At 47.2% G+C, this 14,139-nt stretch overlaps 1 protein-coding gene across 1 annotated transcript; it reads right to left on the bottom strand.

Moving 5' to 3' along the window:
- Positions 1-739: 739 nt before the first annotated feature.
- Positions 740-6,768, bottom strand: LOC146058559 (arachidonate 12-lipoxygenase, 12R-type-like). Its single transcript, XM_083170843.1, has 5 exons — positions 6,758-6,768; positions 5,371-5,549; positions 1,794-1,999; positions 1,385-1,450; positions 740-842 (listed from the first exon to the last, which is right to left on the bottom strand). Exons 2-5 carry the CDS (start codon positions 5,515-5,517, stop codon positions 740-742), a joined length of 522 nt encoding a protein of 173 aa, XP_083026969.1. The 5' UTR covers positions 5,518-5,549; positions 6,758-6,768.
- Positions 6,769-14,139: the final 7,371 nt, after the last annotated feature.

The raw sequence follows: 14,139 nt of genomic DNA, 5'->3' as shown, positions 1-14,139 counted from the left end.
CATTATCTTGGCAGACAGTGGTTGTTTTAGGGGGAGGGCAGTGCACCAACACCAACACATGCCCCCTGTCATTAAACACTAGTGAAAAACATAATAATGTGTATGGGTGGAGGCAGAAGCAGCCTGATCTGTGTCCCACACAGGGACGTAACTATCGGTGTGCCAGTTGTGCCTTGCCCACAGTGCATTTGCACTGTGGGCACACCATCTGGCAGCACCGTTTACCCACCACTGGCTTCTAGCAGCTGAACTACAATGATGAGCTGAGAGACAGGAGGAGAGCGCAGCGCTGAACGCACTCATACTCCATTCTCGGATGACATTTCAATTATGTATAATGGGCATCACGGTGTATGGCATATGTATAATGGGCATCACAGTGTGTGACCTATGTATAATGGACTCATTATACATAGGCCACACACCGTGATGCCCATTATACATTTGCCACACACAGTGATGCTCAATATACAGTACATATGTGGCTCTCTCTGTGTCCCCGCTGTCACTCTGTCTGTTGTCACTCTTTCTGTCCTTGCCGGGGACATAGTCAGCAGCTCAGAGCCACTAGCAATGCCCCACAGTGGCAAAACGGGGCGTGGCCTCATTGAAATAGGCCACACCCCCATATTGCTAGGCCACGCCTCCAAAAATTGGGCGCGCCTGCGGCGCGCAACAGCCCGTCACCCCGCTCCCCCCCCCCTACCAGGGCTGCCTCAAGATATTTCCCGGGCTGGTTTTAATTCCCAATCCGCCCCTGGGAGTACTGGTCATTACTGGGCAGTTCCTCAACCTTGTCTACAGCAATGCAGTGAGGGGCACCTTCTGCATAAGGTTTCCACCTGCAGGATACAGAGGTTAGTAGTATAAAATAAATGCATGATTTTACTACATTGACCATTCCTAGATGTAGGGATTATAGAAAAGTTTCTCTATGGATCAGATGTATTAAGCCTGGTGAAGAGATTAAGTGGAAGGGGATAAGCACACAGACCACTTTCTCTTCGCCAGGCTGAATACATCTGCCCCAATGTTTTAAAGCTAGTGGGATCTATTTAAATTAACGAGGCAGCTTAATGTAGAATAAGCGACCCAAAAGAAAGTTATTTTTGAAAGAACTGGCTCAATCTGCAAAGGCTTAAAGACTAAGTCTGAACTATCTCCTCCAGTCACATGACAGCATAGGCTGAAGACCTGAATATATTTTAGTTGGCAGTAACAGTAGAGTTAATGCTAATGAAAGATGTGCATAGGTAAAATGTAAGCTTAACCTGGCCCCAATTCCCTTGGCACCTCCCTAAAAGGGAATACTTTCCATCATATAATGAATGAATATCCTCAGAAACAGCAATAAAGCTGTACTCAATGTATTTTGACCACTCACTTGTGAGTCTCTCTTTCCTTCTCCAGTTCCTCTGTCCGTTGTTTCTTTAGTAGTGGGTGAGTATTGCTGGATAGTAGGATGCCTGAAACAGAACAGATACCAAGTGTACTGTAATGTACCATAGTCAGCCTGGTTTATGAATGGTGATTCCTACAGTATGCAAGATCAATAATGTGACTCCATAAGGGAAATGCCCATACATGGAAACTTTCCCATCTGTAGTGTTTCATGTGTGCTAACTATTCCTTAATCAATCTAAACAGTACTGGACACCAACCGGGAGATGAAGTTTTTGACAATGTCATACATAGGGGTAAGCCGGTTTACCTATCCCACAATGAGGACCACCCACATAGACCAGATGAGGAGATCCCCAGAGAGCACAATACAAGTCTGGATAGAATCTTACCCTTTTCCCTCTGGTATTGCCACAGTCATTCCCGTAGGTATCCATTGATGAAACGGGAACTGGTAGAGCCGACCATTAGGGCAGGGCACATTGACATAGCAGCAATACCAAGCAACTGTATTAAAGTTATTGTAGGTCTTTGTTGACAGCCGAACCAGCAGGAGCTCTCCAAGATCTTTCTCTGTGTCAACTTCAAAGTCAGTCACCTGGAAAAGCAGAGCGATGTCTGAGAAACATGCACCGAGGAACCACAGATCACCACTATGGATCAGGGGATTTGCAGACAGAATTCTGCATCAATTTACTGAATAAGTCTTCTATTGTTCATAAGTTTTGCAACATTTGAAGCAATGGAGTGATTTATCAAAGCTAAAACCAAGAATATATAAATTGTTTGTTCAGGTAAGTACTTACACTAAGGGCATCTATGTGCTTAGGGTTCTAGGCTACAGATCACTCAGCACACATGGCCAACGAGATTGCTTATACACCTGTAGTAATGTGTCTGTGCTAACAAATGTTCTCTGGTTAGAACACTGGCTATTTGGACAGATGTTCACTACATAAACTCAAGATATGAGCCGGTGAACACAACGCGTGGGACAGCACATCGCCATCAGGCATACACAGCGAGCAGTTAAAACTTATTTTCTAAGAGATTTATTCAGATTGCTTTGAATATGGGCTGTTATCACGGTGTATGCTCCTTAATAAAAAAGTTCTGCAAATATTTTAGACTGTTGAATTCAACCCTGGAGCTTTCTTAATGGAATTTCCAATAATTCAACTCCACTATGAACAGGCAACAGTCTGGTTTGGGGAATATGTAACTTATATAATATATTGGAACCAGCTGTAGAAATCTAATTTTTTCTGGCAGAAAATCAAAACAAGTCTGTTTAGGTATTCAATATGGTCACATAATGGTGCAGAAGCCTTTGAAAGCTGTGGAGACATCACTACTGCCTTTGTCCAGGGTCAGACTGGCCTACAGGGGAAATATTTAGTGAGCCCCACCCCCTTAGGTCCCAGCCTGTGCACTTGATTCTACATCTATTACATATTGCTGCACAGGACTATTAGGTCATTATTACAGTGCATTGCCGTTACTAATCTGGTTATTCTTCCATGCACTATGTACATATTTAGGCAGAAGCCAAGCCAGAACTGGGTCAAATAAATTGCAGGATAAATTATTTGGTACTTGTGTATTATCACGGCTCCCACGACTTCCATCTTATACAATTTAAAATTGTATATGGCATACGATGAGATGAGATTTTAAATTGAATAAGCACACTAATGGGTGCTTTCAAGGTCAATTGGCCCCCCTATAAGATTTTTAGGTACTTGTGGAGTATCACGGCTCCCACGATGGCCATCGCACAGGAAAAAAAAAATATCGCATTGCATGCGATTTTTAACAGAAAAGCATCCAAATGCATTGAAATTAGTATTAAACATGTTCAATGGACCCCAAATGTCATTTTTGAGGCTGTACCACCCCCACTAGCAACGTGAACCTGAAGCGTGGCGAGCGCAGCGAGCCTGCGGTACACGCCCTACGACCTTTTCATACCCCCACTATCCACGTTGGCGTGGAGAATAGAAAGTGTGGTGAGCGCAGCGAGCCACCGAGCCCGAAGCGTGGCGAGCCCCGCGAGGGGACACGGATACCTTCACAGGTGTCCGCGTCCCCTCGCCACGCTTCGGGCTCAGTGGCTCGCCACACTTTCTATTCTCAACTCCACGCCGACGTGGATAGTGGGGGTATGAAAAGGTCGTATTACGCGTACCGCCACCGCTCGCCACGCTTCGGGTTCACGTTGATAGTGGGGGTGGTACAGCCTCAAAAATGACATCGAGGCCATTGAACATGTTTCATACTAATTTCAATGCATTTGTATGCTTTTCAGTTAAAAAAATGCATGCGATTTTGTAAAAAAAAAAAAAAAAAAAAAAAAAAAAAAAAAAAAAAATCGCATGCCACTATATATGGCATGCGATGGGAGCCGTGATAATCCACAAGTACCGATTTTTAATTGTATAATCCATGTCAGCATGGAGTTGATTTTATATAGTGTGGCGAGCGCAGCGAGCCCCGCATAATACTTTACATGTATTACGCGTCCCCTCGCGGGGCTCGCCACGCTTCGGGTTGGCGTTGATAGTGGGGGTGCATTTAACATTGTAAGCACCCATTAGTGTGCGTATACAATTTTAAATTTCATCGTATGCCATATACAGATGAATCATGCCTTGTCCTTGCTGGCGGATCGCCAGCAACACGACGCCGCTATCTGACTGACGCGCGTGCGTCCCCCACGCACGCGCGTCACAGTATCCGGGCGAGGGGGACCCAAGGAGGCTACGGGGGAGTGCGGTCGCCCGGTGTGGGCACCGGGAGACCGAGGGCAGCACCGTCGGAAGGGGACGCTTCATGCACCCCCTTCCGGCATACAGATGGCGGCGGGGCAGGGGATGGTGACGCCATCGCCATCCCCTGCAAAGATGAATCCCGCTACATCTGTACAATGGTATACAATTTTAAATTGTATAAGATCGGGTCCCATCGCAGCACATCTCATTGCATACCATCTTAAGCCTTATGGTATGCAATGAGATGGGATGAGATGGGAGCCGTGATAGTACACAAGTACCAATAATTTAATGCCAGTTATGAAGGGTGCAATTATATTGTATGTGTAGGCCAAAGGAACAATTCAATATATTACAGTACTTCAAATAAGGGTCAAATAACTTGAAGGATAAATAATTGAATGGCAGTTATTTATCCTGCATCTGTATGTAGGCCAAAGGAACAATCCAGTTAATTACAGTACATAGGACACAAAATAGGTGCAGTACTGTAGCATATGATGAACTGTATTCATTTCACTAAAAAAAAAATATATATAGATATACTGTATTACACAGGTATAGTGCACCGTCTGCCACCTTATATTTATCACACTTGGGTGGGATGTACTAAACTGGAAATATGGTAAAAACCTTTTTAAACACACTTTCATATGCATTAAAGCCCCACCGCCAGGGCTTTGCCACGGGCGGGGTACGCCTAGGTGTTTCTTTTCACATCCCTCCCTCACCTGTGTCCGGGCAGCAACCCTCTTCTGGGTGCAGGGAGGAGCCTAGCAGTGGACTGAGCAGGAGTATTCTAGCCACAGCAGGAGGGGGAGAGCCACAGACCCGCGCACCTTCCCCACCACCAGTTTCACAAAAGGGCAGTTCTCATGGCAAGAATTACCCTTTGCAATACTAATCACATATGTTAGTACAGAACTGCGATGTGGCAGGATGTACTGCAGTTGCTTGGTACATCCCACCCCATTTCACAGTCTTAATCTAGACACACACAAAATGCCCTTACAGAAGACATCATGCCACTGGGCCAAGCCCTAATGTACAATGAGAAATGAAAGTGTAGGAGAACTCACATTTTAAGACTTTGTGAAATGTATACATTTTTTCCCTGAACAGTCCAATGATCAGATACAAAGCTCATACATCATGTAACAGCTTATATTACTGGTATTATGAGCATACTAATACTCACAGCTCCAGGTCTGAAGTTACTCCACTTATGATCCAGGTGATGTTTAGCACTTTCTCCCAGGGTGCCCAGAAGAACAATGGAGACTTGGTCACAGGTCCCAGCACTCAGGTCAGTCCCTGTAGCAATCTTTAGCTTGTAGGTCCCCATGTCTTCAGGTAACAATGCCCGATGGAGCAGCGCTGGAAGGAACAAGACCAGTCATAATTGGGCATAGATTACTAAAGGCGGTATTCAATCCGGGATGCCAACTATTGGAACATACTGACAGTTAGAATCCCAGGCTGTTCCCACCCAGCTTGAAAGATACGATAGGTTGAATTCAATGTTCTGCCTTTCGAGTGGTGAAAACGGCTGTGAAATAACAGCTGTGAATTATACAATCCACAGGAGTTTCCAACAAAACAGATCAGACTTGCTTTAAAGCTGGATCCGTTTTGCCTACGTCTGCCTTCAATGATATCAGAAATAACAGCATTGAATAGGTGGCAGGTGCTATTTCCCATTGGGGATAGTGGCTGACATTGAATACCCCCTAAGGGTCAGTTTTGTTTTGTGTATGACCCTCCATTGATTCTGCAAATGTACAAATGGCAATGCCAAAGAAATATCCTGAGTGCATTTTATAGCAGATAGAAGTCTCAGATTTAGTAACCATCAGTTTTGAATGATGTAGCATCTTTGGGCATAGCAGAGGTCATTATAGGTAAGGGCAGAGCAGGGGTTGTGTCTCCAAAATAGCATCATTACAGATCCACCCCTTATACAAGATTACAGACATTGTGAAGCCATGATTACTTCATTTTACAACTATTGCTCTACCACTGAGAGCCATGAGTTCCCCCATTACAGAACAGAAAGCACCCACTGGTCAGCCAATGAATGGAAGCCCACCTCCCCCCCCCCCCCCCCCCCCCCAAAAAAAAAAAAAAAAAAAAAAAAAAAAAAAGTTATGATAAGGACGGCCTATAATGTCCAGCAAGCCTGCCCTGAGCACACTTGGAGAACCACAAGTGCCAGCATTCCTGGACAATAAGAAAGCAACTGGTGTTTGTTGCCCACAACAACATCATCTCTCAATTGACCATTAACTTCTCATCCACTGCCACACGGGATTCATGGGAAATCCCACAGGACATCACGAGTTAAATTTACCAGTGAAGTGTTACAGAGCATTGTGTAAGGTGAAAGCAACTATTCAGTGTTTGAAGAAAATTAAAAATGTGGAAAAATAAAATATGGATGAAAGACATACAAAGAAAGTGTATAGAATGTGAATCTATGCGTTATGTAGTGATGCCCTGAATTGCCCCAGCCAGACAAGTTCCAGGGTCCCACACCCAAACATTCACCCCAAGAAACCTGCCACTATATAAGTATGAGAACTTACTTTGGATTGTGCCTGAGTCAGTAATGAGCAGTTAGTGCTCGGTCCCTGCTTATATACCGTGTGAGTGCAGTGGGGGAGGGGCACTAATCTAGACTGAGGCGATCTCCAACCTCAGGTGTGTAGATATCCCCATACCATAGAATATATAGGAACATAGGGCTCTAGTCTACACTGCACTCCCTAGCTGCTTGTAATGAGAGGTGCTACCTAGCTGAGATGGGATACGGTCATTGGGTCACCAGCATGATGGTCGACACCATTAGGTCAACATGCATTTAGGTCGACATGAATTAATGTCGACATGCAGGAAGGTCAACATGACTTAAGGTCGACATGGGTTAGGTCAACAGGGTCATTAGGTGGACAGGGTCATTAAGTCGACATGGGTAAGGTAGTCAGGGTCATTAGGTCGATGTTTTTTATAATCAACCTAGACTCATGTGGACATAATGACCTGTCGACCTAGACCAGTGGTTCCCAACCTTTTTTCTCTCCCGTACCCCTTGATTAAGCTTTTCATTTATAAGTATCCCCCTCCTCTCAATTTGAACTATCCACAGTACGTACAAGTGGAGTGGAAGTGAGCGGTATGTGTGTCCTTATGCATGTCATTATATTAAGGAATAGCTGAGGAGTAGTGTGTGGTCAGGAGTCCCTCTGTGTCTGGCCTCTGGCTGTGTACTGTCTCCGGGGTTCCTGCTAAGAATAATGCCACTGATTCCACCACCTGTGGAAGCGCAGGTAGCTCCCAATGGATTGCTGATCGGGCAAAAACATGAGAAGACGCTAATGACGATGCAGACAGAACCGGAAGTGATGTAACATGATTCATCTCCATGGCAATGGGAGACTTATCCTGGATACTTCTTCTTCTTCCGCCATTACCAATATTATTTTCAAGTACCCCCAACTGGTCTGCAAAGTACCCCCAGGGGTACTAGTACCCCAGGTTGGGAACCACTGACCTAGACCCATGTTGACCTTTCAGCATGTTGACCTAATGGTGCCGACCCATTGCTTGTCAGCATCCATGCTGTACACCAAATGACCATATCCCTTATACAGGGCCGAAACTAGGGTTTCCGGCGCCCGGGGCAAGGCAGTCTTTTGGTGCCCCCCCCCCCCCCTAGTGATGCTGCGCGCCGGAGGCGCGCCGAAATTTTCGGGGGGGGCGTGGTCTAATTTGGGGGGGCGTGGCCTATAATCGCTGCTCCCCGCGAGGCCACGCCCCCATTTTGCCGCTATGGGGGCATGACCCAGAGGCTCTGTGAGCCTCTAGCCATGCCCCCAGCCCCCATGCCCCCAGCCACACCGTAATGCCCATTACATACTATACAACACTGCAATGCCCATTACATACTATATAACACTACGCAATGCCCATGACATACTATATAACACCGCAATGCCCATTACAAATAAATACTCCGTAATGCCCATGTCATACTTTATAACACTAAGCAATGCCCATGTCATACTATATAACACGACGCAATGCCCATGACATACTGTATAACACACCATACACATTTGACACATAAGTGCCACTTACCTATATGCTCAATGCCAGGGGCTTCATGCCGATGCCAAGGTGGACTGAATTTGCTTGTTGCCGAGGGGGATAGATCTGTGCCTCTGTGCTCGTTGCCGAGGGGGATAGATCTGTGCCTCTGCTCGTTGCCAAGGGGGATAGATATGTGCCAGTGTGCTCGTTGCCGAGGGGGATTGATCTGTGCCAGTGTGCTCGTTGCCGAGGGGGATAGATCTGTGCCTCTGCTCGTTGCCAAGGGGGATAGATATGTGCCAGTGTGCTCGTTGCCGAGGGGGATTGATCTGTGCCAGTGTGCTCGTTGCCGAGGGGGATTGATCTGTGCCTCTGTGCTCGTTGCCGAGGGGGATTGATCTGTGCCTCTGTGCTCGTTGCCGAGGGGGATAGATCTGTGCTCGTTGCCAAGGGGGATTGATCTGTGCCAGTGTGCTCGTTGCCGAGGGGGATTGATCTGTGCCAGTGTGCTCGTTGCCAAGGGGGATAGAATGCCAGTGTGCTCGTTGCCAAGGGGGATAGAACCCCCCCTCCCCCGCCTGCGGGAGGCAGACAGGCTTGTCAGTGTGCCTGTGCCTGCCTGCCCGTCCCCTCACGTCTCCCCCGCTGTATTCGCGGGAGAGACGTGCTGCATGATTTTAATATTTCTAACTCCCGCTGCTGGACCGCTAGCCAATGGCCGTTCGCGGTCCAGCAGCCAATCAACTGGTGGCTGCTGGACCGCGAGCGGCCATTGGCTAGCGGTCCAGCAGCATATGCAGCACCGCAGCAGCACGTCTCTCCCGCATACACAGCGGGGGAGACGTGAGGGGACGGGAGCAGGGCAGCCAGCGGGGGAGCGGGGAGACGAGGGGGCGGCGGCGGGCGGCCATCTTTGATGTGGCAGCGGCTGCGGCGCTAGCTCCCCGCTGCTGCCGCTGGTCACACCAGCGTCCCCCTGCCTCCAGCGCCCCCTGCCTCCAGCGCCCGGTGCGCGTGCCCCCCCAGCCCCCCCCTAGTTACGGCCCTGCCTTATAAAGGTCCATGCTGAGCTTCATCTGTGGGATACATGGAGTTCTATAGAACTCCGTGTATCCCACATCCGGGTAGATCTCCATTCTGTTACAATGTGTATAACTGCGGTAGACCTGCTCCATAATTGATAAGTGAATTTTCCTCCACAAACAGACCTTACTATAAAGATACCTGCTGAGTACCACCTGAGGGACGCATGGTGTTTTATAAAGAGTCTTATTTTGTTACAGTGTCTACATTAACAATTTACATATTTCATTGAGGGCTACATTATCTCAACTTGAGCTACAGGACAAATGCTATGGGTGACATTCTATGGGATGCGATTTGCGTTTTTTGGCGTTAATTAGACCACAAAATGGCGATATCGCATTTTTCCTTAAAATCGCCAATTTAATGGGTACGTTAAGGGACTGAAATCGCATATTATGTGCGTTAAGGTATGCGGACCAAAAGTGCAAGATTAATTCGCATTTTTATCGCATCCAGATGTTTTCCAATACAAAAGTATAGAAATCGCTTATTTAATGCGATGCGCATTCGCAATTCGCACTTTTTAGGTGTCTAATTATCGCACTTATTTCAGACCAGGTTCTGTTTGGCGATTTGGCACAGAACTCATTTTGGTCAAGTGCACACATGGTTAATTTCACCACAGGTGCCCTCATTTTCACTCACAAACACCCCTACATAAACCCCAACATCAGTAAGGACACCTGTGAGGGTTTAAATGTAGATTTTGCTGACTATTTTGAAGTAGCTTATCTGAGATGTGTCCCATTTGGAGGAGCTACGCAGGAGGGAGTAAGCTGCGCAACAGATCCTGGTAGCCCCCCGACTACTGGGTACCCCACGTATGTATGGTGCTCGCCTGTACCTGGACTCCCTGTCGGATCAACAGGTTGTGGGGATGGTTACGCTGAACCCCATTAACCTGTTGGAGTTATATGAGCAGGTGAGAGATGATTTTTACCATTTTGTGGGAGCCAACTATGCAGTGTCTGCCCAGCACAAATTAATGTGGACTATTTGTCCACAGCCTCCACTCAGTCTGTGACCTCATGGGCCTTGGTGGTATCACAGGCCACTTTGTCTAAGCATTTTACTCAACTGTTACTTGCTATAAAGAAGTTGTTGCGGACATACATCAGCAGCCGTTACTTTTCTGGTAAGCACATGTGCCCTGTACTCCAAAATGTACCAGTGTTGTCAGTGTACTCCTAAACAAATTATTGACCAATGCCATCTGTTTCCACCCACATTTAACCTAATACAGTCCCCAACGAATGCACATGGTGGTGCTGACCTATCCCTTGCTGCTATCTAGCTTGTAAGTACTTTTGATACATGTATGAATGAAGTTTGCAGTCAAACATGGCTCACTGGTGTTGTGGAACTACATGTGCCAGCATGCCCAGACACACTACAACCATTACAGTCCAAACCATGAGTGTCAGAGCCTGCTGGAATATGTAGATCCACAACCTTTGCCAGCCAAGGAGTTATACCACACTACTTTAGTGCAATCCCATAGTCATATACCATTACAATATGTTATAATTCACACATTAATTTGTATTTAGAAAAAGACACAAACACAATGGTATGCGGGTAGCAATTTTTACTTCTGTCTTTTTTTTAGAAGCATTCTGCATTTTGACATGTGGAAAATAACAACTGTGGGGCCATGTAACAAGATGTTTGGCATTTCACAAACTGAACAAACATATATAGCAGCTACCTTCTCCCAGCATCAGGCAGCCCTACACCACTTCTAGACCCTGCACCAAGCCCACCACGGGTCCTCACACTCCGACGGGGTGGGGAAGTGGGGGAGCCACTTATTGGGGTGCTGGATACACTGCTGAGGGTTGATGCTGCGCCACCTCCCACATTGGCTTCCTGCTGCTGTATTTGGGCCTGCATAGCTAGTAAGGCATTGGTCTGCGCTGTGCATGATTGGGTTAGTGCTGTGATACTTTGCTCCAGGCTGCCAATATGCCTATTCTGTTCCCTTATTGCAGCAGTTAGTTCTGCAAAACGGGTGTCAATGCTGTTAGCAATGCGCACATGAGTGCCTACACCTACCCGTACACTACGTGCAATTTTGCGTAACTGAAGGAAGGTGTCACGCATGTACCCCTGTATATTACCTATTTGGAGGTTTTAGGAGGCCATGAATTCTAACTGTTTGTCCTTGAAATTAACCAAGGAGTTAGCTACTTGGGAAGCAGAAGCTGCTGTATGGGGTGTGGGGGTGGGTTGGGAGACACCCCACTTGGGGGAAGATCACTCTGTGACGAGGTCTGCATTTCTTCCTCTGTCGCTAGGGTTACCACCCGTCCGGGATTACTCCGGACAGTCCGGTAATTGGACCGGGTGTCCGGAGTCCGGACGGGTGCCGTTCCCGGACTATAGAATGTCCGGGAACTGGAGACCAGACTGGAGATCCTGCGCAGCGCTGCCGGGGACAGCCAGCTAGAGACCGGCAGCGCTGCGACTGTGAGGAGAAGGATGAGCAGTTCCGCCTGTGACTATTTCAAATATCGCGCCTGCCCTGCTCGCACTGCAGTCAGCCAGCCAATCGGGTGCGGCGGCTCCTGATTGACAGCTGGACTGCGAGCAGGGCAGGCGCGATTTTTTAAATAGCGCGACGGCCTCTGGGCGCAGCAGCTGCAGTCAGGTCAGGTGGCCGGCTGACCCTGCTGTGACAGGGAGCTGACGGCGGGCGGGGTGAAGCCTGGACAGATTGGCTATTACGTTTACCGGGGAAGGTCCCGGGGTGGCGATTGGTGTAAGGGGCCGCCTGTCATACGTGGCCCCGCCCTCGCCTCCTTCCGTGCACAACACGCTTGCTGACTTGACTGATGTATACCGCGCACACCCACCGGCCAGCATTAGGAGAACAAGCCCCGCTCACCTGGCTGTCAGGAATAGGAGGTCCGTGGTAGAGGTAAATATGAGTTAATTTTACACAGTCTGACCTTTTCCTGCTCTGCGCTATTTATGTGCTGTCCCTGGTAGGCATAATCTGTATCTGATGTTTCACTTGTGAGCCCTTAGTCCTTCCTGCTATTTAGGTTTAGGATGTCGCAGAGGTATAGTGTTAGGCTATAGGGGCGGGAGAGTAAGCATTAGAATGTGTGTGTGGGGGGTGTAGGGTCAGGACTCGGGACGGGCGGGTTAGGGATTAGGGTTATTTTAGGATTTTTAGAGGGGTCAGTATTTTCCGTTTTGGGATGCCGGGGGAGTTTAAGATTAGGTAGGGATAAAGTTAGGCTGTAGGGTAGGGGTTAGGTTTAGACTGCGGCGTGTGTAGGGTTACCACCCGTCCGGGATTATTCCGGACAGTCCGGTAATTTAGACCGGCATCCGGAGTCCGGACGGGTCGCTTCCCCGGACTATACATAGTCCGGGAATGAGTCCCCCGTCTGCCTGCCCCGGCCGCCCGGCTCCCTCCGCTTGTTTATGAGGTGGCAGTTGTGTCTGTGTTGTCCCTATCTTCGGAAAAAATTGAGTCCTGGCATAACAAGTAATAAGCATAATGTGTAATGGACATCATCATGTGTGGCATAACATGTAATGGGCATTATGGTATGTGGTATACTATGGCATTTTGTACACTATGCAATGGGTGTGTGACGTGTAATCGCCATTATGTTGAAATTTTTTGACGCGCGCCTACGGCGCGCACTGTCTCTTTTGTTCCTCCTTTACAAAAAAATGTTTTCAGTCCTATGGGCATCACGCTGTGTGGCATGTAATGGGCATTATGGCATGTGGTATATTATGGCATTTTGTACACTATGTAATAGGTATGTGACATGTAATCAGCATTATGTTGAAAATTTTTGGCGCGCGTCTACGGCGCGCACTGTCTGTATTGTTCCTCCTTACCAAAAAAAAACATTTTCAGTTCTGGCATATCGTGTAATGGGCATTACTGTGTATGATGTAACATGTAACTGGCATTATGGTATGCAAAATCAAGAATGAAATTGAAGCAAAGGTTAAAAAAAAATCAACATAAGGCGGGTCAAGGGGCGGAGCTGGGGCGGGACATGGGTGGGGCAGTGGGTGTGTCAAGGGGCGGGCCACTGTCCGGGAATCTCTCAACAAAAAGGTGGTAACCCTATCTGTCGCAAAGGTGTCGACCGGATCAAGAATGATGTCCATTTCGTCTAATACCAGTATTGAAGAATCTGTTTGGTTTGTCCCTAGTTGTATAGCACCTGTGGATACAGATGAAGAGGTAAGTATTGATGCATATATACTATATAGGCCACACTGTCGTCTATACTGTTTTACATAGGGCTATAGATGGCTGACGCACATACCTAGGGGTGTTATGTACTTACACATGTACCCCGATACAGCATGCAACATTGACATTAATAATATATCACATGCCTAGCTCTGATAACATTCATTTCCGTTGCAATGTAGCTGCTGGAGCTGAATGTAGTGTGAGATATTGTTGATGTGACATGGGTGTGTGTACTGTATGTGTAATGGCATGTTTTTTGTTCATTTACCTGCTTCCACAGATTCTGCAGCAATGGGCCTTCTGTTCTTGGATGCGTGAGCACTTCGGGATGGACAATCTGTGCAAGGAAAGATGGGCAGGCATTATGGACCTTGCTATGGCTAAGCTGTTTCTGAAAACATGCATTGAATTAACAATAAAGGACAATACCCAATGGATAAGGACTGCATTATTTCTTCACCACCTTTTTTTTTGTTTATAGGCAAAGATTTTATTTTAAGATTATTAGTAAACTAGTGTACACATGACAACTATTGGTTAATCGGTGGTATGTTGGCA

The sequence above is a fragment of the Crinia signifera genome, chromosome 2 (genome assembly GCF_055691185.1).
Source record: "Crinia signifera chromosome 2, ASM5569118v1, whole genome shotgun sequence".
In the NCBI taxonomy this organism is placed as follows: domain Eukaryota; kingdom Metazoa; phylum Chordata; class Amphibia; order Anura; family Myobatrachidae; genus Crinia; species Crinia signifera.
The sequence above is the reverse complement of the archived record's forward strand: the minus strand, read 5'-3'. Positions and strand labels throughout refer to the sequence as shown.